Source organism: Eutrigla gurnardus, assembly GCF_963514095.1.
Source record: "Eutrigla gurnardus genome assembly, chromosome: 1".
In the NCBI taxonomy this organism is placed as follows: Eukaryota; Metazoa; Chordata; class Actinopteri; order Perciformes; family Triglidae; genus Eutrigla; species Eutrigla gurnardus.
This window is the reverse complement of record NC_139915.1, coordinates 22,375,726-22,402,978: the sequence shown is the minus strand read 5'-3', so window position 1 is coordinate 22,402,978 and position 27,253 is coordinate 22,375,726. Positions and strand designations below refer to the sequence as shown.

Sequence of the window (27,253 nt, the reverse complement as noted above, 5' to 3'; positions counted from 1 at the left end):
CGCAGTGTTTGTGTTCATTCCCTTAATTTACAGTGATGGTCTTGTCAAACTGTTAGCTAACCGTTAACTAATGTTATCGTAGAGTCGTAGGTGATTAACGTTATTTTAGCACATTTAGGTCATTTCGGTCCACACCGACCTCAACCTGAACACTGAAGTAAACATTCATACTGGGAGCGGTAGCTACAGCAGCTAGGGAGCGAATATCGCTACTTCCTGCTCGCTCCCGTTCGCGTTGTCACTTCTTGTCTGCGTATTTTTTGGGAAAAAAATGTGGATATCCATACCGAACACCACAGCTAACTAGCGACTCTATGAGCAACTGCGACCATGAACGTCAAGTACTAACAGCGTTCCTCTCATGAGTATGACTCAATGACCCGCCTCCCCAACCCCTGCAATTGGCCAGCACGTTTGTTCGTTGATTGGATTGGTTGAATTGTATCGACAAACCGAGATAGGAATAATAGAGAGTTGGCCACTCCGAGGTAAAAAACAAAACCCAAATAAAATAAACAGCTTCCAGCCTAGGGCAGGCACGGCTGACTCTGCCAATCTGCCAATGCCCACCCATGCCGCTGGGACTGGCGTGATTTTATGAAGGAGAGCACCTGTCAATCATCCTCCTAGTGGCAGCCCACCAAGCGTGCAATACTGGCAAGCGGCAATAGCGTAAAAAAAATGACTCTGGATCAACTAATAATAATAGAAAAATAAATAAAATAATTTTTATAGTAAGGACTTTTAAGTGGATCTTACTTTGTCCTTTTCCCCTTCCCCCTCCCCCAGGTGCACCAAAGATCCAGCTGATTACTGGCAATTTGGAGGAGGATTCTTCTTGATCTGCTACATTGCACTATCACCTCTGGTACAGATTAATTTACCTTTTGTGGTATGCTTCGATTTTATTTGATAATACACTGTACATTTAAGGTTAAATTAAGAGGGCTAAAATAGGCTAAATTAAGAATGTAATGCATGTGCACAAATACTACAAATATTATTGGAACTACAGTATACAGAGCCCCCAGGGACAGGAGAACATTGTGGAAAACAATATAAAACTGAATTGGAAAATACAAGCTAAAAAACAACTGACAACAACCCCCTCAGCCCAGCACCTCTCCACCTGTTTCAAAAGTGAAACGCCATCACCTCGTCATGATAGTACAGCTAACAGACAAGATAGACACATGGAGAAATTGAATTTTTAGTTTTTCAATTCTTCCTTGGGGGTCTCTGAAGAACTGTTTGTGAATAATTGGTTGATATTGTAAATTTACAACTCAATACATTAAATAAAAGGGCTTTTAGAATCAATATTGGTGTGTATTTTTTTGTAATTAAGTTTCGCGACCTACTTTAATTGAAACAGTGAAAACTTTTAGATGTATTGATTTTGAATTTCCTAAGTATGTTTTGAGTTGAGGATATTTCACAATAAACTTTACATGATATTTTCAGTCAGTACAGTAGTTAAAATATTCAATGTATTACATTAAAACTGTAATATTACAAAAACTGATTAATTAAACAAAATTAAATATTTAGCATGTAACACACTTATTGAAGGTGTTTGATTGTAAGAATATAGAAAAAATATGTAGAATAGTGGTATTTTTCTGCAGAACCGTGCAGAATGAAAATGTTACTTAATCTGAATTATATGTATTATTATAGATATTTTACTTTAATTTTAGGGTTTTTGTTTGGCAGCCGTAGCTGCCAGTCATTTGACTGTTTTTTAAGGAGTTTTTTAACTGTTATTAAAGGTGTTTGATTGCAATAATTTAGGAAAAATCTGTAGAATAATGGTATTTTTCTACAGAACCTTTAGCACTGTCACTTTATTAAAGGTGTTTGATCATAAAAAAATAGAAAAATCTGTAAAATAACAGTATTTTCTGCAGATCTTTTAGCATTTTCACTTTATTAAAGGTGTTTGATTGTAGCAATTTAGTAAAATTCTGTAAAATAACAGTATTTTTCTGCAGAACATTTAATGAAATTTCCTGTAATAGTAATGTTTTTGCACTTTATTTGAATTAGGATGTTTTACTTTAATTTTACTGGTTTTTGGTTGGCAGCCGTAACTGCCAGTCATTGACCGTTTTTTTACGTTTTTTTTTCTTACAGTGTGTATACACATGCATGTGCGTCTTCAAATATCCCTCCTCATCCCCCTGCAGAGACTGTCTTTTTCCCTGTGACTTTCATTTTATTAGTGCACTTGGCATCTGATTAAGTCCCATTTGAAGTGTTAATTAGCAGAGCTGCTCTGCTCTGTCTGTCTATATGCTGAATAAGGTCAAGACAACAATGATCAGTTTTCTTTGAGGGCAACTCACTGACAATACAAGCCCCCTTTTTTCAATTGCAGCAGAATAAAAAGAGGTAACATGCACAAGGTTGAGTGAATTCCGGCCAGTAGTCTCAGGATTGCTCTGACAAGACTGTTCCCACCAGAACAATGGCTGCATTGGGTCAGTCGGTTATTCTTGAGCCTGGACGATAGCTCACGGTGTGTGCATTTTCTATCCAATGCTAATGGCTGCATTGGACGCCTGTTCGGACTCTTAAAGCTCCTGTTCATGTTTTCTAATGGGCAACGTCTAACTATAACATCTTGCAAGGTCAGGATTAAATGAAAAATTCCCTTAAAACCCCTATCGATCACAAACCTCATCATTGTGCACTTACTTATATATATGGCATTCTTTCTTAGTTCATAAAACATTCTGACATTCTGGAGATACATGGTTTGCATGAGACATTAAAAGCATTTTACATTTCCCTATGTCCAGATGTTTCCATTGCACTTGAACAAAATGTAAGTTTAAAAAGGGACATTGCTTTTTCCATCAATGAAAAACACATTTGGTTTTGGTGCCATCTTTTCAGAATAAAAGAGTCATGGTAGCTTTTTAGACAGCGTAGCTTTTTGCACAGATGTTTAACAACTACTGGGGAAAATGTCAGAGGCAAAGGCACCACTTTTTTCCACTGACAGTAGCCTCAAAAGAATTATATGCAACACAGCTCTGAAATACACACATATTAAGACTGGCAAAGCTCTGTATTGTGTTAGTTTAGTGTTGGATTCTCCACCTGCACATAGTGAATGCAACAGTTCTGGGATGTTTTCTGTAGGAAGCAAAGGAAATTCTTAAAACTGGAAGTCACTGTTTAAACAGCCACTTGGAGGAAAGTTCTTATGCAAAACAAGTTGTTTGTATGCGCTAGGAAAATCTCCACTTAACTTTTTTTACCACGTCTGTTTCAGTCCAGATTCTCTTTTTGCCTCACCACCAACACTCACTGTAACAGTGGCCTGCATTGCCATGGCAATGAACAAGACTTGTGAATATCAAAGTCACAGAGACAAGATGCTTATGACTTTCACACAGAGAGATCACTCAAGTGACAAATGGATAAATTAAAGCTCAGGCTTAATTTTACACTGAAAGTCGTGATTATATTATTTCCCCTGAGTCCAGGCAAACAAAGGCCTCTCACCAACACTCCACATTTTATGCAATTCTAGTAGTATTCTCAAACAGCTGTTATATCTGTCGGAACACGATGAGTGCGTGTGTTGGTCTGTTCCTGTATGCCTTTCTTTTTGCAAATATCCTGACTTGAATATCTTCAATGGACCAATTGAGGGATGGGACTTGGACATTTTTGGGAAATATGCTGAGCTTCTCACGTGAGAAGATCAAGACAGCTCTCATGCCTGTCTCTTAAGTAAAAGGCTGCTCCAAACTACACCTACAGCCAGTTAGCTTAGCATAAAAACAGAAAACAGGAGGAAACAACTAGCCTGGCTCTTTCTGCCTCTTTATCCATACAGAAAACAGATTGTAAAAACTACGATGGAGCTCACTCCCGTATAGTCTTTTTCAGCAGATTACTATTTTCAAAACTCCATGTTTAGGAGTTGGTGGAGACCAAAAGCAGGGCTGAAAGAGTGAATATTGGACGTATCATTGACCAAGTGGACAGAAACATGACTGCAAAGTAATGACAGTGTTGCTGTTTAACTGTTGGATGTGTTACACTTACAAATTGTAACCGTTTTCTAACAAGTTTGCCATGTCAACTTCAAAAGTGATAATAAGTCACATTTGTGTCCTTTTTTCTGCTGCTCCCAAGTGGTATTTGGGGCAAAGGGTGTATGGGATGCAGGGAGGGTGCTGAAGGATATGTCCAAAATATGTGTGAATGAATTTGTACGGGATGTGTGCTTGTGTGTGTTTAATAGGTTCTGGTTTTGCTCCTTTTGGCTTTGCTGAATGTATAAGCAGAGCACACCAATGAATAATGAGGCTATTACAACCACAGCAGACTACAGAGCACCGCCTGCTCTCTAATGTGTGTGTGTGTGTGTGTGTGTGTGTGTGTGTGTGTGTGTGCATTAAATGTGGATATGTTGTTGGTACATTAGTTAGTCGATATGCGTGACTCTCGCTCTATTTTTCCTTTATATGAAACAATCCTACTGGAACATCACAGAGTAATTCAATTTTCAGTTTATGAAATGGGTCCTGTGGAGAATTGCTGTGTACAGGCGTGTGTGTACAGGCGTGTTTATAATATTTTTTTTAAATAAGCATGCATTTGTGAGAGCATTTTTTCATTCTAAATGCCCTTTACTTCACATTAACTCACAGATACATGCCTCATCCTTGGCCTTAATTCACCTTTTGGAAATACTATTTGGAACCTCATCCCATAATTTAAAATAGCAATAGTCAGCAACGATGCCCTGGTTTAGGAATTTCCTGAAGTACAACGCGTGTCCGCACACGCAGGCACACTCAGAGGATCAGATATTGCCCTTTGTAGTCCTTCATCAGGATCACTGAGAAAGCTGCAGAAGGACAGTATCATCCACTTCCCATCCTTCTGATAACATTTCTGCCAAATGCCACATATGGCAATAAGGAAAATGACAGACAATAAGCAGTCTTTGAGTGTTGTTGTGTATGTTGTGAGAGGCAAAAAGAGAAAACAATTACAATACAATACAATAGAGGCCTCTGTCTGTTGCATACTCATAACAGATTAAGTAACTTTTTTCCCCTAACCGTCAGGGTTAAATTGGATTAGCATTTTATTCAAAAGATGCAGAAAGGTAATTTTTTTACTTTTTGACTGAATCCTTAAAAGTTATTTTCAAGTTTGAAGGAAAAATAAAGTGTCAAAGACATATTTTATAGGATGTAAAGTTTACTGTTGTGTGAGGAATGCTTTTATTGTGAAGACACAGTTTAAGAAGTCTTATAAATGGGACTACAGCCAAGGGGTTTTACTGTGAGATCCAATACAAAGACTTCTTAGATCCTTAAAAGGGTGGGACGTTTAATGGTGTGGAAAGTGGAAGCAGAAAATAGATCATTACTGTAACGATGTAACAAAATTATAACTGACTGAATTTGCTGACAGTTTTTAAATCATCCAAGGTAAAACAGCCATGGCAGAAAGCACATCTCCCTGACCTTGTCAACCCCTGCAGCTTCTGATAATGGCTGCTCTGTGATCTGTTCCCCTGTGTAAAGACATCTTTGCACCTCCCCGGTGGTTGGCTTTACATCTGTCGCAGCTCAGCTCCAAGCGGTGTGAGCAGACAGTGAAAAGAAAACCAACCCTCAAAGACAATTTTCTGTGACTGACACTCGGAGTTCCGTGGGTTAGTTACTTTTTCTTTGTCTCTTCAGCCCCGGTGGTTTTTATCAGCACTCATATTCTGTTCGTTACTTCAAAGTGCTGTTACTAAAGCGCGACAGTGTGTTGTGTCTCCGTCATTACATTCTGATGTAAAAGCCCCAACCCGCAACAGAAAAAAGGGAAGAATGGAACTGAACATTTTGGCTCTTCATTCTTCCCTCTGTGAACTTTAACTGCTCCCATTTACAGCTAAGCTCAAATAAACAATCATATTAAGCAGCCGGTATTTGTAATAAGGGGACAGGTCCAGAAGGCTGAGTCACCCACCCAGAGAGAAGATGGAAAAAACACATACTATAGACTCGTGCCCAAGTGTGTATGTTTGTGCAGTAGCTGTGAGTATATTACTACTCTAAATGCAACGGCAACAAAGTTGTATCATGACACACATAAGGAAGGAATACATATACGGTACAGAGCGACAGGAACTGATGAGTGAGTTCAATTTTTAATATGGACATGATTGAATAATGCAATATCAGATATTACCCAGTGATGGAGGGCGTCTGCACATTGATTATAACTGTAATTACAGCAGACAGAAGCCGGGAGATAAGAAAAGTGATGGAAGGCAAAAGAGAGGGAGAAAGAAGTGTAAAATAAACACACACACAGCAACATACTCACAAGAATGAGCTCGCTTTGTTTATCATTCTCAACTGACAACACACTAAGGAAAGTGATAAATACGTGATAAATGCATGATAAATACATATATATATACACACTATATATATATACATATATTATATACATATATATACTGTAGTATACATATATATGTAAGTATACATATATACATACATGTATATATATATATATATATATATATATATATATATACTACATCTAATGAGTATCTGAGACAGATATGCAAGAAGAGGATTAACATGTAAAAGATGAACAATAAATAGATTCATTGCATAAGCACATTCCATCCTCTCTGCACCTTAAAATCAGTCTTGTACCTTTATTAGCATTAATAAAAAACTTCATTTAAAATCACTCGCCAGGCTCAAGGACAACAGCTCGAAGTTAACCCGGGGTGGGGGTTGGGGGGGGAGCTCGCAAACATCTGAACGGCTAGTATCTGCTATAAAACCGGGCCAAAGTACATTCATCAACACTCTGGCAGGAAGCCGATGCCGTGGTGAAGCGCATTTATATTGCATCAACAATTTTCAATTCAATTTGGCACCAATAAAAAACATATTTTCTTGGGCATGGATTCAAAGCATTCACTGCCAAACAAAAAGCAGCAATTAGAGAAATGGCCACCTTAAATGAAGATGAAAGTGCATTACCAATTATGGCATTCGCATCTCCTGGGTGAAGTGTTCTTGATCTGGTCAGGCTTTTCAGTAGCCCATAAAGGTTTGGATGTATACCTTTTAACATAATGTTGTAAATTCCTATCACATTTCATTTAAATCAAATAATTTTTACACCCACAAATTGACCATTTGTATATCAATTACTCGCCCTGCGTAGCTTAAATTCTGAAAGAAAATGTTGTTTTTCTTTTTTTTTTCTTTATTATTTTTGGCTAGAGCACCATTGAAGCCTTTTTATTTATTTTTCAGACAGTGTGGAAACAGGGGGAGAGAGAGAGAGAGAGAGAGATGACATGCGGGAAATACTTTGGAGTTGAACCCAGGACCACCGCGTCGAGGACATTGAGCCGCTGTACATGGGGCGGCTGCCCTAACCACTGCACCACCGGCCACCCCGAAAAATGTTGTTTTTCTTGCATAGCTCCATATTGAATAGTACAACGGTAAAGTATCCTATCTGGAGAGAGCTCAGCAGGCCAGACAAGAAACAAGCAGCAGCTTAATTCGTAACCCAATTTCCAGATAAGAAAGTGCACTGGCAACCAATACAGCCACTGTTCTTGTATTTCTTTGTGTGAGCCTCGCTTATCAATAATCATATTATATCCATCTGAATATATAGCAACTATCCCGATGAGAGAAGAGAGGAAGTGATGGACCATCAAACTCACTTTAATATACTGTAACATTAATATAAGTCAACAAGCAGGAACAAGGTGCAGCGCTTCAGAAACCTTTTTTGTGCTTTCGTCTTTAAGATATATCTGTGCCTTTCTAACTTGAAGAAATATCCTTGTTTTTTGTTTTTTCTGCAGCTTTGAAATCCTATTCAACCACTGATCCAATGAAAGTTGAACACATGCTCTGATGCAGACACATGAAGGCTGCAAATCAATCAGTGTGCTCCAGGCTCTGTTACCTCTTGGAAGTTTACTTTTATCAAAGTGAGAAGCACCTGATTCAGCTGCATACTGCTGGAAGATGTACAGGGAACCCTGTATAAACTTGAGTGTTGTTGTTTTTTTTGTTTTTTTTTACTGTTTCGGTAGGTTACCATTCACCAATGTCTTCCCAATGTGTTATTTGTGACTGATCTAAAAGTAACGGTTACTAAAGTTCCAGATTAAATGCAGGAGGAATTAGATGCCAAACCTAAACCTTAGCTTTCATTAACAACTGTGCATGCTTAATAGCCTTCAAACTAGAAACAGGTTCAAATGTGTGTACCTATTTCGGTTTGGATATTTAAGGCATATTCAATCCAATTTGCAAGATGTCTTTAAAAAGAACATTCTGTCCGCTACATGGTAGAAAAAAACAAATTGGCATGAATTTCAGACAAAGATAAAGAGAGTATAGGTAAAACAGAGAGACAGAGGAAGCAGACAGCGACAGTGTCCAGACAGAAAACCGTTGAATGTGCAGTCTAGTCATCAAGGAAAAAGCCTTGCAAGTTTTGAGAAATATTATTTTTGGGCCTGTACGATGACGTCACGTTTATCTAAACTCAATTTCATATTGAAAAAAAGTTTCATGTGATCTGTCTCATCGTAAACCCAGTTCCACACACGGTGGGGACAGAGAAAACGCATTTATGTCTCTGATGCTTTGTACCTTGAACCCCTCCTGCCTTTGTGCTTACAAATCTATACTCTCCATTCCTTTCATCCAGCCTCTTTCCTCCCTCCGTTCTCTCCTTCCCTCCTCTGCGGCCCACTTCTGCATAGAAGCAACGGCAGCAGCGGCTTCAATAATTCACTTCCCCTCAGAACAGGTTGTGTTTGCATTGCAGGACGCTGCAGGCGCGAATAGAGAGGGCGAGGAAGAAAGATTAAAAAACAAGGGGGGATGAAGAATGAAGTTGAAATGGGTAAAGACTTTGAATAGAACGATAGAAGGAAAGTAAAAAAAGGAATGTAGCACAGGAAGAATGCCCACTGTGAGTAATCAGGATGTGGGAAAACAAAACAAAATGTTTTAGACGGACAAAGTCAGCTCTTTCTGGTCTCACGTGTCGTCCTTAAAAGGTGAGAAAGATTGAGACAATGAAAGAGAGAGGAGGGACATGAGTGCAGAAAGGGAAGAGATGAAGATGTTTAGACTCTGATAAAATCCAAAGCAGCAGAGACGCAGCAGCAAGATCCAAAGTTAGATCCAAAGTTGCGTGTATGTGTGTTTGAAGCACTTTAATTGAACATTTGATCCTTAAACTTGGTTTGTTTGGGCCGACCAGTGCCATTCAAAATCAGATAGCCGTCAGATCACTGTGGACCATATCAGATAGAAATACCATGAACTCAAAAACTATATAGAGTAGTTTGACTGTTCAGATCAGCTGCTTATGCTTGAAAAGAACAATTCAAAGAAATGTTAGTTGCATCCCGCGTTGAAATATGAGCTGAAACATGATTTTCAGATATTCCTTTCTTGAATTCTGTTCTGGTTTGGTGATAAAATGAAGCACATCAAGCTCAGCTAAAGTTACAGGAAAGGAAACAGAATGCATTGCCAGAGACTGGGTTAAAGTTCTCTTGTACCTGGGCAAAAGCAAATCAAATATTAGGTCACACCCTCATTTGCACTTTGTCTCTCTCCCTCACACTGACTCATTCTCTTTGTTACTTTCTTTGTGAGCTCCATGCTGGTCTGACTCTCCGTCTCCAGGGAAGCTGTCCTTCTTTTAGCTGCTCTGTGCCCTTTCCAATGTCACTCTCACTGTCTCCATCTTCATTTTATTAATACGAGCCTTTCGCTCTGCCAGATATCCTTTTTCTCTTCCTTCGTAATCCAAAAGTTATGCCATTGAATGTCAGATAGAGCTAGTTAACAGTTAGATACAGCTTCGCCTGGATGTTATAGGTAGAAAGGTGTTGCTATTGATGAAGTAAATGATGTCATGAATTCAGTTTCATACACATTAAAAGATGTAACTCTGATTTCTTTCTAGATCACTTCAAATATCTCACAGCAGCTTAGAAAACCTACGTGGCCATGAGGCTGAGAAATCAGAATATTACTAAAGCATATCTCTAGTTTCTTTGGATGAAAGTGTAAAATGCACCTGATACATTATTTTGCATAACAGCCCTTCCTACTCAAATTATGGATGTGTGGAGAAATTCTTTTTTTTGTGTGGGATAACTTGTCCTTACTGAGCCACGGGCCTCATAGTGATGAAGTTAGAAATCATATTCTCATACATGCACCTGGAAATAACAGCTAATTTCTTTGGGGTTTTTTCGGGGGGTTTTCTTGTCTCGCTGTTTCCAACAAGTTTGCTACAGTTAAGGTCCTTTTTTTTTTACATATCACAAATTAATACTTGGATCATCGCTATCAATTACAGAAGTAATTCCCTACCAGTTAGTTAAACAGCTTACAATACTTGTGCCCAAGGGGTTCGAGGAAGGATGGAAGAGTGAACCAGATATATTGTATTTTTTATTCCATGCATTAACCTGCCGCCTACATTAAAATGCAACTCCACCACCAACACCCAGAGAGCCGGTAGTGTTACTACAGTAATAGCTAACATAGCTTCAAGTCACTAGCCTCGAGCAGAGATGAGGAGCAGGCTACAGAGGTCCAGCTAGCTCACTTCTTTCTAACCACAGATCACAAAACACCCACAGAGTTTTTGTTTTTTTCTCATTTTGAAACTTTTCGTCTTCATCCCCAACCCACGCTGCCTCAAGTGATGCGGCTACCCCTAGAGCCACAACACGCTTCATAAAACTTGTGTTTGCATATACAGTACTCCATAATAGACTTTGATGTTTCAAATTGGTGGATTTAACACAAAAAACGGGATGTCGAAGATTGTTAAAAGTAACGGAAAATGGTTGAAAGTCCAGATTTTTTGTAGTAGCAGAAGGAATTAAAAAGTAAGCAAACCTAATGAAAAAGGATAGCAATTCCAGCATCTCTATGTTGATTTAGCTATGTATTTGTATTACATTGTTGTAACAATATGCTGTTTTATATAGCTGTTATGAAAAAAGGATATGCACACTCAAATCTAGGGGCGGGTAAAAATATTGTTACGGGAATATATCGTGATACTTTGCCTCCCAATACAATATCGATTTTTCAACTCCAAAGATCGATTTAAAAAAAAAAAGATTCATGTTTAGACGCGTTGTGAATGCAGTACGACTTCCGAAGAGCGCAGTCGGCAAGTCTGGCAGATGGAGTTGACTCAGTCAAATTTCAAATGTTTACAAAACTCACGCCCCAACCCCACCGAGCTCCTCCGCTCCCTCCCATACGCTTTCACTGGTGGCCTGTCTGCTCCCGGAGTTCACACAGACCAACATGGCAGCTCGTTTGGAAACTTTCTCTTATTTTACTAAAATTGTTCACCGAAATGTGTTTCTGAAAACATTGAATGCGAGAAATAAGCTGTGCAGTTGCAGCTGTGCGAGCCGAGTGGCCCGTCAACTAGCAATTAGCATGACTAGATAACAACTGCTAACGTCATTTAGCGTATGCCTAGCTTGAGGCGTGTGCCTGTGATAGGGGGGAGGTGGGATCTGTGGCGTGTGCACGAACTGTGAACTGCGCTGAGTGGACAGGATTAGGGTTTAATCCCAGGACCCGGGATTCCCGGGAAATCTAAACAAAACTATTTCTCGATTCCTAGGAAAGGTTGTGACGGGAAACCGGGAAAATAGCATAATAAAAAAATCAATGGTGCGCATCTAATTGTTGTCATAGCGTTAATGGTGTTGTCATAGCGTTAATGGAGGCGACGGTGCGCGCTGCTGCCACCGGTACTGTAATACAGGCTCAATTCAACAGTAAGCGGGCTATACCTCCGCTAATGATGTCTGGGTCTGAGTAGACCAACCCACCTGCAACAGCTGTTTGATGATCTAAGTACTGTCCAGGCTACATCCGTGGAGGCGGAAAGAGCGTTTTCTATCTGCGGCCAATTTGTCACGAAAATCCGAAACCGCCTAAATGCCCTCTGTTTCTTGAAAGCACACTTCCAGAAGAAAAAAAAAGGACAGGGTGAGTAATGAATTGTAAACTTAAAGAAATATTGAGCCTTGTCACGATTGCCTCGTTTTATTATCTATCTGTCTTTTGCAGTGCAGTTGTACATTTCTGTGGGTCGTTTTCTTTAAATTTAATGAACATGTATGTGTTTACAAGGGAAATATGCCTGCCCTGCACAAATATTTGGTTAACTTCGAGTGATTATTCCCGTTTGCAGCCGCTTGCAAATCTTAACAGCCATGTAATGGATTTAGTTTAAGATAATGGTTTAGGAAGGAATCATTCCATGGTTTACTTTAACATATTTCGTTTTTATAATGGAGTTCTGTAAACTATTCGTTTTGTATAAGGGTTGCCTAGCTTTTCAGAAGACAGGTCACGGACAATCCACCTGGCATTTCATAATAAGCGCTGCAGCATGTCGCTCATGACGCGCAGTGGCATAGACTTCATTATTGCTGTGTTGATGGACATAGCCTAAACTGTATTCTTTTGCCCTTATAATGATACAAATAATGTGTAACAATTTGATACAAAATGTCAGTTTGGGATTTAGGAACGAATGTTTGAATGATACATACCTAAGGCCTACTTGGGCTCAAAAAATATGAAAAAAAAAAAAATGTTTGCACTTTGCAGTAATTTCCCGGGATTCCCAGGAAATGGGTTGTCTTATCCCGGGATCTGATTCATGTAATTTTCGGGAAAAAAATATTAAACCCTAGACAGGATGACACGTGCGCGGTGTTGAAAAAATAACAAAACAACAGGCTCTACGTGCACGTATAGGCGCGTTTTCTTTTCTAAAACCAGATGATTTATGTTGTTCTATCGGTGCATAGTGTCGGCTTCAGTGAATATGATCTAAAATGTAAACAAAAACCTAAAAACAAATGAAGTGAGGAACAAGTTTTAGGCCTATCCATGTGTCCAAATGTTTAGGTATGCTATTTATTTGGTTTACAAGAGGACTATGTGCACTTTATTTTCCTATTGTATATTTTGTTTACACATATACCTTTACATTATTTTTATATGACCTCTTCAGTTCAGTGTTCAAACAGTGACACAATAGGAGAAACTTATTTATTACTATTATTATTGTTATTATTTATTATTTTACGCATTGTCACTCAGGGTACTTTGTCCTTTTTCATTATATTCTCAATATTTATTCCAGTGAATTTCATGGGAATTAATAAAATGGAGAGGTTGTTTTGAATGAAATAGTTTTCACTCAATTTGTCCTCTGATCAATATCATCTTATGTACATATAAAGGTACTTGTGTTTACATCTTTATTTATATTGCAATATTGTGATATCGTGATACGTATCGTATCGTGACCAAAGTATCATGATACGTATCGTATCGTGAGGTTCTTGCCAATACTCACCCCTACTCAAATCTGTGAAAAAAATCTTATTTAAAAAGCTCATGAAAAAAAAAAAAAAAATCAGAGACCTTTGGCAAGACTCGGTAGCAAGTGAATGTAGCAGGACAAGGGGGCCCAATTCCAATCGGGATCTTACAACCACTTCCTATACCTACTAGCAACTCATTCAGCTTACAATATGTAAAAAACATATCGATATTTATTATGGATGGTCCACCAGCCACCGTTGATCTGGCAGTGACGTAATTCATCCGAAAGTTTTTCTCATTTTAGAGACAAGCTCACTATATATTCCTCGACATAAGCTCCCTGGATAATGAGTAGGGAAAAGTGAATGAGTGAGTGATTCCCCCCCCCCCCAAAAAAAAAACAAGAAGATGTAACAGTTCCTGTTTCGGCTGGAGGGAGGGAAGTTTTTCCTGAAGCTCACCAATTTATTTATACCGTACACCTTAAAGAATAGTGTTGGGAAAATATATCGACATATCGTGATACTCCCTGCAATACGTTTTTTAAATCAATTCATTTCTTGCCTGCAGCATCACTTGATTTGCCTTAATGCAGCACACTTCAATTGGTTGAACGTGTGTAGCTAAAAATCAAGGGAGTTGTAGTCCAAGGTATGAGAAGCTCTCTCAGAGAGAGCTGTTTCGGATCCACTCCTCAGGAGCGCTGCAACCGCTGGATCTTAATAAGGATTTTGACATGCGTGTATTCCTATGAATAAAGAGTGTACAGATGCTTTATTTAAATTAAGTGTGATAGCCTATAGCTCCAGCAGCATAGTTGAGTGGTGTTTTCTTCTCTAGAGCTATTAATATAAAATAACATATGGTCTCAACGCCATTTAAATGAACTCATTTGGAACATGATGGATGGTGTGGATGAGGAGTAGTTTTAACTTTGGTAGGGCTGTGTGGGGGGGTGTCAGTCAAACAAGGAGGCCCACTCAGCCGGGCTGTGTATGAGCTGGGTAGGAAGGTTTGCGTGAAAATCCAGCAAATGTATTCTGGTACTGCTGTCACTGTCAAATTCTAGCCACTTCTCTTCAACCAATACAACAAACATTTAATTGAAGTCACAATGAAAACAGTTTCAGTTTGTGAGACCCCATTCCTGTCACCTACTTCCACCCAAATCGAACCACCTTTCCTCACGCTGCACTTTTCCCTCTGCCCTCATTTCCTGACGGTGGCTGCTAGCCCCGGCTGTCTGCTCGCTCCCCAGTGTCAGCCCTCCATGCTGCTTCCCAGAGCCTGCTGTCTGCAGCTTTCAATGACAGTGTGCTCTATGTCCTATATATGCAGTAAGTGGAGGGGTGGGTGGATGCTTGCCACTGGAATCGGAGGATGATAGCGACAACATGACAGGGCTTTGGAGGAGAGAGAGAGAGGTGCTGGGTGTAAAAAAAAAAAAAAAAAAGGAGGAAGTTATGGTGAGGAGAGAGGGAGGAAGGAATTGAGGAGGTGAAGTGGTGAGGAGAGTTAACGGCATGGATGAAGGGAGGGAATTAGGATGGGATGAGGATGTTAAGCACAGAAAGGGTGTGTTTTATCCCATTTTGACATGTCAAGGGGTAGGAATGGGCTGGGAAGGAAGAAAGGATCAGAGAGAGGAGAAGACGATGACAGGAACACCTTCCTTGACAGGTAAATTTTAGTAGATGGGTAAAGACAGAATGAGGGAGGAGGAGGAGAGGGATCCGTATGTGTAGCTGGTGGCAGGTAAATTGCTACACTGACAACATGGGGACTTTAACTTATCCGACAGATTATACCCCCATCTCCTCTGAGCCAGATGAGATGCATGGAGAGAGACAGGGATGTGTGAGGGGAGCAAGCCAAAGATTTCAAACATTCAAAGTGCCAGAACCTTTTTTACTGAAACCGTCATGAGCAGGGGAGGGGGAGGAGGAGGAGGAGTTTGATGCTGAGGGAGAGCAAGTTTGAGAGTTAAAATGAGAAATAAAGAAAGAGAGAGAGAGAGAGAGAGGGCAAGATCTCCAAGCAGCACGCATCGCTGAATTATTGAGGCCAGACGTGTGTAAGAGAAGAAGATAGATTTCCAGTGTTGATCCCTTCCTGCTGTCAGAAAGTTTAGTTGGACACAACCTATTCCAGCAGTTGTGGTTGGCTTATTGTTGTTCGGGGGTTTTCAGTGCGAGCCACAGGGAGAGGCAGGACATATGTGGGAGGAGCAGCCTTGACAAGTGTGGTTTTAGAGTGCATGTGCTTTAAGTCAGAGCATATCCATATGATAAGGTTATTTCCAGGCAGCAAGCAGCTGTGTGCAGGTTTCTATGAAGTGACAGATCAATAAATATCTGTGCTGAAGGTACGACGAGGCGGTGAGGACAGCTGCCTGTATGCATAGCACTTTGCACGCTGTGAAAACCCCACCATTTGCAGTGTGAGTCAACAGTATTGCAAATATTTTAAAGCTCCCTGGGGAGTTTTACACTGGCACAAAGTGCCGATGCCAACATATAGGGGTTCTCAAAAAATCTTAAAGATAACCCAATTTAATCCTATTAACCTTTATTCTAACTGGCTTCCATAGAAATACGGTTTTGTTCAATTTAGAACACAGATTGATGAAAAAAGTGAAACTTAAAATCCTCATTCACCCAATAATGTTTTGCTTATTGTTCCTTTGATTGGATATTTGTATCTGCAGCGTTTTCCAAGAGTGTGCCTCCAGTGCACATAGACCGAGGATGGATTATTATTTTGTAATTCTTAGAATTATTTAAAAAGTAATTGAACTTTATTTGTAAAAAAACAAATAAAGAAACACCCCCTGTGGAAGTAATAAAAAAGACACTGGCAGACAGCAATGGAATACTGAAGATGCATAAACATGAACATATTTTCACTGGAGTAGTCAGATTTTTTCCACAAACAAAAAACAAAATCTGAATAATTTTGGGAAAAAAACATTACATAGTAACTGTTAAAATTATACCCTAACACATTTTAAAATTGTGCTTGACAAAGGACGGGCGGGTCAAAGAGAAGGCAGTGAACAAGAAGGAGAATGACAGTGTGAGAGAAGCGGAGGAGGCAGACGGTCTCTGATGTAAGCCATGTTCCCACCACTGTTCACAACCATCCTGTCGCCTTCATGAATAAGTTAGATGCCAAATGTTCCCTCCCTCTCATTCACTCTCAGGACACCATGATCAGCTTTTTTAGATTAGCCTCACCTACATATTAAAATGCTCTGCATTCATAAATTGTGTACAAAGACACAAGCACAGACTCGTCCCCTCAGGAAGGCGAGCTAGTAAGAAGCTTGATCAAGAGTCCGGAGTAAAAAAGTCTCGCCGACAGTTTTTTCTATTGACAGGGGTGTGTGTGTGTAACACTGTCTTAGAGAATGAGGTAATGATCTATGAGTTCAGCGAAATAAATGCAGCAAGAGATGTTTGTGCATGAGCACGTCCGTATCGCATGTGCGTGGATGTGATCTGCCTGAAAAGAACATAACCATCCAATAGAGTAGAATACAAGGATAGGGAAAAAAAAATAAAAGAAGAGATAGAGAGGGAGGTTTACATGATGATCTGTGAGCAAAAACATTAGAATAATTCTGTCAGCACTCCAGTACAGACACATGCTGCCGGAGCCTGCAGTGATTCTCAACATTTCACTCCTCCTCGTAAAAAAATATGTCTTTGTTTTCTTTCTCTCAACTTGGAAAAATCTGAAATATCTTCAGGAAGTATGGATAATAAAAATCCATCAGTCTATTCACACATATACATTCAATTCAGAGGACAGTAAATTCAAGCTGTGGACTCACGAAGGGGTTTCACAGGTAGCAGACGACATAAGATGAATGTCACACAATCAACCAAAAGGCTTTTAGTGCAGAATTGAGTCACTTACACGTATTTGCTTTCTTGCCGTTAGTTCAATAAGAAGATCAAAATGTTTCCGGACTTTATTTTGCAAAGCTAACTGACTCCCACCTCCAGCTGCATATTCACTGTACAGAGATAAGAGTAGTATCTGCTCGTTTAACTCAGATTTCTTAAAATGCCTTCAGTATCCCCATAAAGTTATGCTCCTCACCTCTCTGACTCTTATCATGAAGCAAAGAAACCATTGGTTAGACAAAGACATCTTATCGTCATCATCATGTTTGGTATATATATTATACATACATACATACATCAACGTATTCTCATGAATTTTCGTATGGAAACGTACGAAAAGTTATGTACAATTTTTTCATGTATTATCCTACGAATTTTGAAATGACACCAGTGCGCTTGCACAATTTTTTCGTGTTTTATCCTACGAATATCAAAATGACGCCAGTGCGCATGCGTGATTCCCTGCAGTGAAAAATGGCTTCCATTCCTTTCATTCATAACGGAAAATGCAGCATAATGCAGCATTTTAAAGCTGCGGCATTAAAGTATGTTTTGATGACATTCCTAGCGAAAAATATGCATTTTGTTCTCATATTAATCCTTCAGTGAATGTATACGATCTTTCGTTCGTTGGTTAGGGTAAAAGCTAAGGTTAGGGTTAGAATTGGAGGAGCCTGGTATCGAACCGGCAATCTTGCGGTCACCAGCTAAGTCCCTCTACCTCCTGAGCTAAAGCTAAAGTAACGGTATATATCACGGTATGGTTTTTCCCCCTGTAAATTCAATTAATGGCTTAAAAATAACCATACTGTCGCATTTGATCATTTTCCTCTTTTATTTGAATTTTCTCACAGCAGCATAACATTATTTTAAAGAAAGTATAATAATATAATAAATAAGAAGCCACAAAGAATGTGCAAATGTCTGGTAAACATTTGAACTCCAGCTTTAACTTAAGCTATAGTGTGTGTGCAAATGTAAACACAGAGTTCCATCTTAATAAGAAATAAAAATAACAAATGAGAAAAAGTATGCGTCGTGATGGCCTCCGTTATCTCCCTCCATCGATGTGATTTATTGTCATACGGGGTGCCTTTGGCGAAAGACTGGTGGTGTAAAGTGGTGGAAGAGGTTACCGGTGTTTCCACCTGCAGCAGCAACAGTCACGCGACACTCTTTGCAGAGTATCGCTTTTTGTTCGTTGTCGGATTTTCTAAATCCGAAAAAGTTCAACACAACAGACGTAGCGCCCTTTTTCGGAACGAGTTCCTCCTCTTCGTCATGGGTGGGTCGCGCTGTCTCCGTTTCCTCGTGACGTTCACTCTCCGCCTCCGCCATTGTTATTACTCAGGTAAAGCTGTTTCTTCTTCGTCGTGCTCATGCAACCACGCAAGCAGTCTGCTGCAATGCCTGCAGTGCCCCGTGTGTCGAGGCGGTGTAATTACAGTGACTCAGAGCGATGGAGCTTTGGGACTTTTATATCGTTACACAGTATACCGCCCAACCCTAATACACACACACACACACACACACACATCTATTACACCAAGACATGCCAGGCTATGCTTTCTAGGGAGATATATTACTATCGCACCTCACTTAGGGGCCCCGGTGTGCCAGACAGCCCACCTCTACCTGCTGCTTTGTGCCCACCTAGGGCTCAGAGTGTAACTGGTGGGAAGCAGGGTGATAAATCATACCTCCCAAGACGTTGTCTTAGCACTCTTATCCTTAAGCCCCAGGTAGCAAGGCTAGTGTAAACCACAGTCAACATATCACTTCAGCCATAGGTCTATGGCTCTGCTGCTGACCTGTAGGTTAATAGAAATGTTGTCAGGCTTTAATATCCAGTCACCCATACAGGAAACTGGAGAAAAGAGGAGAGCAGGAAATGAGAGAAAAAGTGGCAAAGTATGAGCCCATTCAGCCTTAAACCCAAGAGGCTATGTACTGTATTTTGTATGTGTATTTATGTCCCGTGCAAATAATTGCTCTTCTAATCGTCTTGCACTCTACACCATGATCAAGCTTTCTAAGAAGACAAACTGCGGGATATTTCTAATTGTAAAAACTATTTTCTACATTCCAAGGTCTTTAATCAGACCTAAGGGAAAGGTCATCCAACAATTAAGCAGAGATTACGGATCACAGGGTGCAATATGTAAAGCAGAGGAGTGTGTGTGTGTGTGTGTGTGTGTGTGTGTGTGTGTGTGTGTGTGTGTGTGTGTGTGTGTGTGTGCGTGTTTGTGTGCGTGTGTGCGTTTGTGTGCATGTGTGTGTGTGTGTGTGTAAACAGAAATAAAGCAAGGAGGTAAAGAGTAGGAGGAGGATAGTAGGTGTCAGGTTGTGGGAGGTAAGAGATTATCACGATCTCCGGCTTAATGCTCCGGTCTCTTTCTATCACCGTCTCCATTCTCGTCCTCCATTGCCTCAGAGCCAGCAATAAATTATGGATGCTTATTAGAAAAGGGCAATATTCAGCATCCAAAATAAACTCTGCAGCAAGAGACATAAAAGAGAGGAGACACAAACAAAAAAGTGCTGACGTAGGGAGAGGAAGAGTTAAAGTCACAGGGGGAGCGGGTCGCCAGGACAGTTAAACAGGACCTTTTTTAGGTCACCAGCTTTCAACCCTGCGTGCCACGGTGAGCTGATGTACTGCAGCTCCGCAATGAGACTATATGCGGTTTTGTGCTCATCTACACCAACACACACAGAGAGCCAATAATATATAATAAAAATATAATATATTATAATATAATAATAAAAAACTAGCAATGTGTTCCAAACCCTTCATTCTTCCTTGGGCAACATCTTCAAAGTGATGTTAAATCTGTGCGCCATGTAGGCATATTAAACTTTTTCACGTTCTGCCTCCCCTGTAGTGCTTTGTTCTATGACCAGTGGCGAGGCCTCAACTCTGCTGCTGCTGCTGCAAGGGCCTTTCTCAAATAATAATTAAAAAAAACACCGTTAAGTAAAATCATTGATTTAAGTTCATTAAATTTCCTGTTAACAAGCACATAATGAAGCATCATATCGTGGGCTAATGCAGTTTTGGGTTCCATCTACGCAGGGGCGTAATTTGTAGGGGGGTTACAGGGGTCATGACCCCCGCAAACCTCAAGCCCAGACAATATAACCCCCCCAATATAATCACATAATTCCGATAATTATTTTGCATGCATAATTTTATCCATTTTATGTACCTGCAAAATAGTTTTGTGTTTAATCATGTGGTAATGTAACCCCCTCTCCCACCCCTACCCCCCCTACACACACTTGGTATTTCCCAACCCACGTTCTCTAAAGTTTACATTTGAAGTCAGTCACTCGCCGCTATGAGTTCGGGAGAGGAGAAGTAGCTCAAGCAGTGTCAGGCTAACATCATGAAAAGATCTTCAAAAGGCGGACAAACAACTATTTTTCACTGTTGGACTTCGGCCGCTAATAAAAAAAAGAAAAATTCATGAACAAAAGGAGGTAAATATAGATGCACATGTTGTTAAATTAGCTGAGTGGCTAGCTATTTGTTCTGCAGCAGCCTCCTGTCAGTTAAAGCATAGGCGTAATTTATGGGGGGGATGGGTGGGTTGCAACCCACCCAATAATCCAAACCAGCCAACACAACCCACCCAATTTGATATTATAATTATTGATATTGAATGTTAAGCATTATAATCACAACAGTGTTGTAGATTTTCTCAATTTACCAGTAAAAAATAGTGACGTTTGTCTGTGCCCCCTCCCGCTCTGAGATTTGGTTTCGCCCACCTTGCCGCACCTGCGCTTCTCTACTGTCTCCCCGGTCTCTCCCCGCATCAGCCGTGGTATGAAGAAAGCACGCGAAAAAAAGCAAAAGAATAAAAGTATCTTCCCAACAGGAGGTAGCTACTGCTAGGGCTCCAGTGCCACCACTCACGAGTCAAATCATGTTACTGAACAAAAGTAATAATAATAATAATAATAATAATAATAATAATAATAATAATAATAATAATAAACAAATTGTGTTTTAGTCATTTTTGTTTTCATCTTTTCTTGAATGCTTAAACTCATCAACCCCATTTAGTATGTCAACATTTGTATCAGTACCAGCCGTTTGTAAGAAATTGGTCAGTAATTGATATGTCATATTTTGTTTCTCAGAATTCACCAAATTGATGCATTAAAATGAAATTATTTAAAATTTTCTCCCGGGGGGGCATGCCCCTGGACCCCCCTACAGGATCGCAATCCTCCCACCATAGTCTCCAAAGTCTCCAAAGATATATATATATATATACACCTGCTTCACAGGCGGAAATCTCAACCCCCCCAATGTTCAACTCAAAGTTACGCCCTTGCATCTACGACACAAGCTAATGGTTTCGTGTGACTTTGTCGGAGCAATCGATAATTCGGTGTCCCTGTGAACTCTGTTGCCTCGTAGAAGTGTGATGTGATGCAGCACCGCGAAGACGGAGAGAGAGAGACACGTTTCTGCTACACTTCTGCCTGTATTGATGTCCTAACTGTTGAGTTCCTCGGATGAGGAGAGGCATCCTTGTGAGAATGTCTGCAAAATGTTTCTGAACCCCCCCTCTAATCCTTAGAGTCAGTCGGCGCGAGTGAATGCCACATAGTGCTTGTAATGCTTGGGATTACAGTGCATCCAGATTAAATGAAACTTGAAAAATCCGCTGTATATGTATGCGGGGATGTTTGTGATCAGAGTGTGGAGACGCATGTAAAAAGCTTAAAAAAAGGAGAGGAGAGGACTCCATTAGAAATTCATACCATAAAATGATCTCAATAAACGTGCATCATAAAGCTTAACGTGAAAGAGACATATCCTTTCCATCTTTTCCTGGAATAAATCATTGGGTTTCCATAGTGCACTTATCCATCCAATAGCCGGTTTGGGGACAGGCGTAACAAGCTTTTTGACAGCCTATCAAAATCCAAATAAGTACAATCAATACTACGCGGTTGCACGGGAAACAGTGACGGATCCACAAGTCCCTGAGTGTTGCAGTGGGAAGAAAAGTGCGTCTGCCGCACAAACACGTCTCTCACACTCACACACACACACACACTGCATTTGGCATGTGAACTCACATTCACATTCAGGACACCTGCACGCAGCAGACTCTCTCAGGCATGAGCTGATAAAAAAAAAAAGCATGCACGGCTCCAAACACCCCCCAGAGGAAGGCTACAGTAAATGAACCTCACAGCCGTCCAAAGCGCTGACATCAATCTGCACGCTTACACCATTCGGCTCCCGATAGACAGCGAGTCGCATCTGTCTGCCGGAGCAAGTGCTAAACAATTCCAAAGTGCGGGAAACCATTTTATGCAGATCTGCATACACGGGGAGCGAGCGTGCCAAACACATGGGCTCCCTACCAATCTACACTAGCCCGCCTTCTTCACAGCAGTAGGGCAAATTCTGAAATGATGTTGTTCTTTCTGAGCGATGATTTGACATGAAGCGATAGTTGCACAGGTGCGTGCAGCTTAGCGCCACAATCATACGAGCCACTTGGGAATCCGAGGCCTGTGAATGCTGGCCTGCGTGCTTCCCTACAAAGCTTTGGGACTTTTTTCCGTCCCTCAGCAGAGACTGAAAGGCTGCTGTTGCACAAATAACCGACTACACGGGGGGGGGAAAGAAAATATCATTGCAGCCTCTACCACTGGCACTGACTGCATATGTTTCCGCTTCGACCCACTGTATATTTGTGACAGAGCCCATGAGGCACGGATGCGCAATTTCTTCATGACAATCAGTATATCACCCTGTAGAGAACCCAAAACCATTTAGTAAAAAAGTTATTATGGAAAAAAAATTAAATGAGGACAAGAATGCACAAGGGCAATCTGGAGATGTGAGCCTATTGTGGGACAGGGTAACTAGATAAGGAAAGTCACTCCATGAGGAGAAAGCTGATTGAAAAAGGAACACATTCCTCCAAAATGATTGCTGGCACTGAGAGTAACACACAAGTTCTGGATACCATACATTTTTTGAAACAAAAATAGTCTGCCAGATATATTTTTTGGAAGAAATGTAACAGTTTTTTGGTAACGCATGCGTTATATATATAAAAAAAATATCCCAGATATATGTGCTATGCTACATTCATTTTCATTGTAAGGCCATGTTTGACATTTTAAAAGCAGAAAGTGGAAAGAAAATAAACTTCTTGAAATCCCGTACAGACTGCTCTGTCTGCTGTTGGTCACAAAAATGCAACAGATTAAAAAAAAATCTAATATTGTAATTTAAGGCAAACAAAATACATGCAGAGAAAGATCAGAGAAAAGGTGGTTTTAATTCACACTAATACTGACAAGTCACCTGCAGAGCAGTTAGTGAAAGACCTCTGACAGGGACCTACGCATCAGCAAATGACAGATTGTCAGCATTTCTCAGTGTGACTGTAAGCTGCAGGATCGCGTATGACAACAGCAGTACACGCTACTAAACAGACCTCGTTTTCAATGGCTGCCACATGCCTTCAAACATCAAAACCAAAGTATCAAAGCTGACAGATGGGTGTGTGTGTTTGCCTTTGCCCCGAAGGGACAGAACAATGCGTATCTGACCTGTAGCTGAAGCAACTGAGCCTCTGTGGCGCGGCGAGACAGTCTTGAGAGGGAACAAATCTCCGCTTTATCCTCAAAAGCACAGTGTGACTACATCCTGTTCAACATGACAATAGGCGAGCCACAGCTCATCCTCCTGTTGACACCTGTTGTCGGTGTGAACGCGGTACGCACCGGGGAAACACGATGGGAGCTTAAATAGTAGCCGAGCTATGACCCCCATTCGGTAATAACCATAAACCCTCATAATTTAAAGTTTGATCATACTTTGTGTAATAAAACATTCATCTGTGGGCCTAATGTGGATTTTGGCCATAAAGATTTATCTCAGCTAAAGATGGAATTGGATTGGATTTACATTAGGTGGGTTTCCCCCTCCTCGACATCACTGGATGTTTTCCCAGCCGCCTCCTGTCTGTAACTTCTAAGAAGCAAAGTCTCCCTTTCAAGTTAATTTGCTGTCGATCTCCCTGAAGCCATTCTCGCAGTAGTCGAAATGCCAGTTATTACACCGCCTCCTTTTAGCGCGTCGTGCTGCAGCACGGACAATATGTGGCGTGGAGAAGCCCTTTAATTATGGTTATGGGCTAATAATTGGACAAGTTAACATCCCTGCTGCAACGGAGCGTGGTCAGCCTGCACTAATAAAGTAGGCATTGATGTGGTAATAGGAATAATTTGTAGATATCACACTCTTACCGTACACTCCTTGGCCCCAGGTGAGAGGGTAGACGCTAGAAAATAACAAAATCCAGAAAAGCTCCATGTTCAGCTCAGCTCCGTCATAACCTGAGTAAAAGGGGGAGACACGGAAAGATTCCATCTTTAGCTGAGAGACTTGTCTTTGCTACACTCGTGCCGATACATATAAGATAGCATATTGAATAAAGAGGGGAAACAGAGGCGAGGGGGGGGCAGATGTAGCAGTGACAAACAAGAGGCGACAGGTGAGTGATTGTTATCACAAAGCAGTGGCGGCTGGTGGGATTTCTTTCAGAGGGGGAGGGGGGTTGCTATGACAAAAATCCAGCATGATTTGCTGCTGCTTCTAAAATATAACCTGTATCAAAAAATACTTTTCATCATGAATAATTCCTTTAAAAAGAAATATTTCTGATTATTTGGGCTTTTTTCATGTTCAACTACCGGTATGTCTCACTTGACCCTTAAGCCATGAAAATCATATCACAGAGCAATTTGGCTCGCCTGCATCGTTTCATCTGACTGCAAGCACGAGTAGTTCAATCATGAATCATAGATTATACAAATTGGAAACGCAGGGCTGTGTGTTTTCGGGAACTGGAGAATGACGGGATTGTTAAATGTGACTGAACTTCCTCCTCTCTGAAACCAGGGGTGGGGAGGGATTGGGTGTAGTATTCATGGGGGATTAGCTACAACAAGTGGGGTCACGAAGGTTCGACCCCAAACACCCACGCATACATGCAACCTTTTGCTTCGGATCAATAAGCTATAATCATTCCTACAATGTCTGAGCAGTGAGAAGTATTTGGAGCATGGTCTTTGAATGCACCTTCTCTGTACATTTTAGAACCTGTTGGAAAACCTGAAGAAAAAAGCATGAAATGCAGTCAGCACCTTCTTCTGTGACTCTTCTGACCACACACAAGGATTTCACATCCTGGCACTCACATCTGTAGAACAGCTCCGAGCCGGCTGCCTCGACAGTTGACATTACTATAGCGCGCATAAGCGATCAAAGTTTTATTATACGACGCGTGTGAGTTAATACCTCGCATTAATGTCAGGACGCGCTGGCCGAGGCTCGTGCTGACAGGTAATCTAGTAGATCCTTCCATCGCATGCGTGCGTATAAGGAGATGATGCAAATGAGAGGCAAGGCGGGTTTTTGAAGACCCCGGAATGTTTGAATGTCACCGGTTGGGGGGTAATCAGTGCAATTACAATAAAGCTTTTGATGCTGACGCGGAAAGGAGTTACATCGGATTGACTACAGGCTGAAAGATGTTCATAAATATGGGCACGTTTCATTCTTAAAAAAAAACAATGCGCTCAGATGCAAAGTCAACAGAAAAGACGTCTAACCCTGTGAGTAAATACAACATGTGGTCCTCCGTCGCGTCTCTGTACCTGTCTCCGAAAGTGCCGTCCTTTGGGTCAGTCCGCTAGCCGGCGTTGCGCGCACGCCTCGCGGCTCAGCGATGGAGGATTCCTCCGCTCTCTGGGAGTTAGACACAACCCGCCTTCGGTGTCTTTCCCCCCCGCAAAATAAGTTATATATCCTCCTCCAGCGGGCGTCCGGGCGTGAGCTTTGCGATTCCCGGGGAGTTTTAACCTCCTCGGTGTGTTCAACTTTTATTTTACGCACGGAGAAGAAGCGGAAAGAGGAATTTCCTCGCCGCTCGGCTCCATAAGACAGTCCCTCTTCCCCCCCAAAAAACACTTTCCCTTTGGAAAAACTCAAGCAATGAGTTTAGCAAAAAAAAAACAACAACAAAAAAAACAGAAAAGAAAAAAAAAATCCTATAACCCGTTATCCTCTTGTGTGGATTATCTACTTTTAAAGGCGTGGTAGAAATGGCTTCACTGTCTCCATGTCTGTCCCTGCGCCTCTGACGGGTGACCAGTCTAGTGGAGCCCTTCTAACACAATCATGCGCTCCCCTCCGCTCCTTCAATCAGCGCTGTGTCTGTGTGGACTCCAAGAGATGCTGCTGGCCAAGTGGAATATGTGCGCAGACTGAGAACGACCGCCCCTGTCTGTGAAGGGAGAGAGGGAGAGGGATGGAGAGAGGGGGGGTGGAGGACAGAGACTTCCACATAGACGCGCTCAATCCTCGCGGCTTCACAACTGAACATGTTGTTAAAAGAACAACATTGCCCCCCCCCCCCCCCCCCCCCCGCTCTCTCTATCTCACACACACACCTTCTCTCATCCTCCTATCCACATTCCTAAATAGGTGTTTAGACCCTTTTCGGGTGGCACCGGAAGTGTTCAAAAGCAGCGCTGCTTTCTCGTGTGTTCCTCTATTGTCGACTTTTTGGCGGAGTTCGCCAGCTGCGATCGTCGGTGCCAATTATAACCGAGGCGCTCCCAAAGTTTTTTCTGCCTAATGGAGGAGCCCTTAACACCATCACCCCTCCCCGCGGACCAATTATTTATGACAGTAAAAATACTCTCTCTCTCTCTCTCTCTCTCTCTCTCTCTCTCTCACACTCTCACACACACACACACACACACTCACACGCGCACGGACACACACACACACACACACGGCGCCTATACGCACTTACATCGGCTGCCCCCTCCGTTTCTCCACTCATTTTACTGGCGTTT

The 27,253-nt window shown here is 41.2% G+C and overlaps 1 protein-coding gene across 1 annotated transcript in view; it reads right to left on the bottom strand.

Moving 5' to 3' along the window:
• Positions 1 to 26,174, bottom strand: part of mdga1 (MAM domain containing glycosylphosphatidylinositol anchor 1) — a 184,151-nt gene extending 157,977 nt beyond the window's left edge. Inside the window, 2 exon segments of the mRNA XM_084006809.1 lie at positions 24,635 to 24,724; positions 26,048 to 26,174. Of these exon segments, the coding sequence (XP_083862935.1) occupies positions 24,635 to 24,701 (67 nt within the window). The 5' untranslated portion in view covers positions 24,702 to 24,724; positions 26,048 to 26,174.
• Positions 26,175 to 27,253: the final 1,079 nt, after the last annotated feature.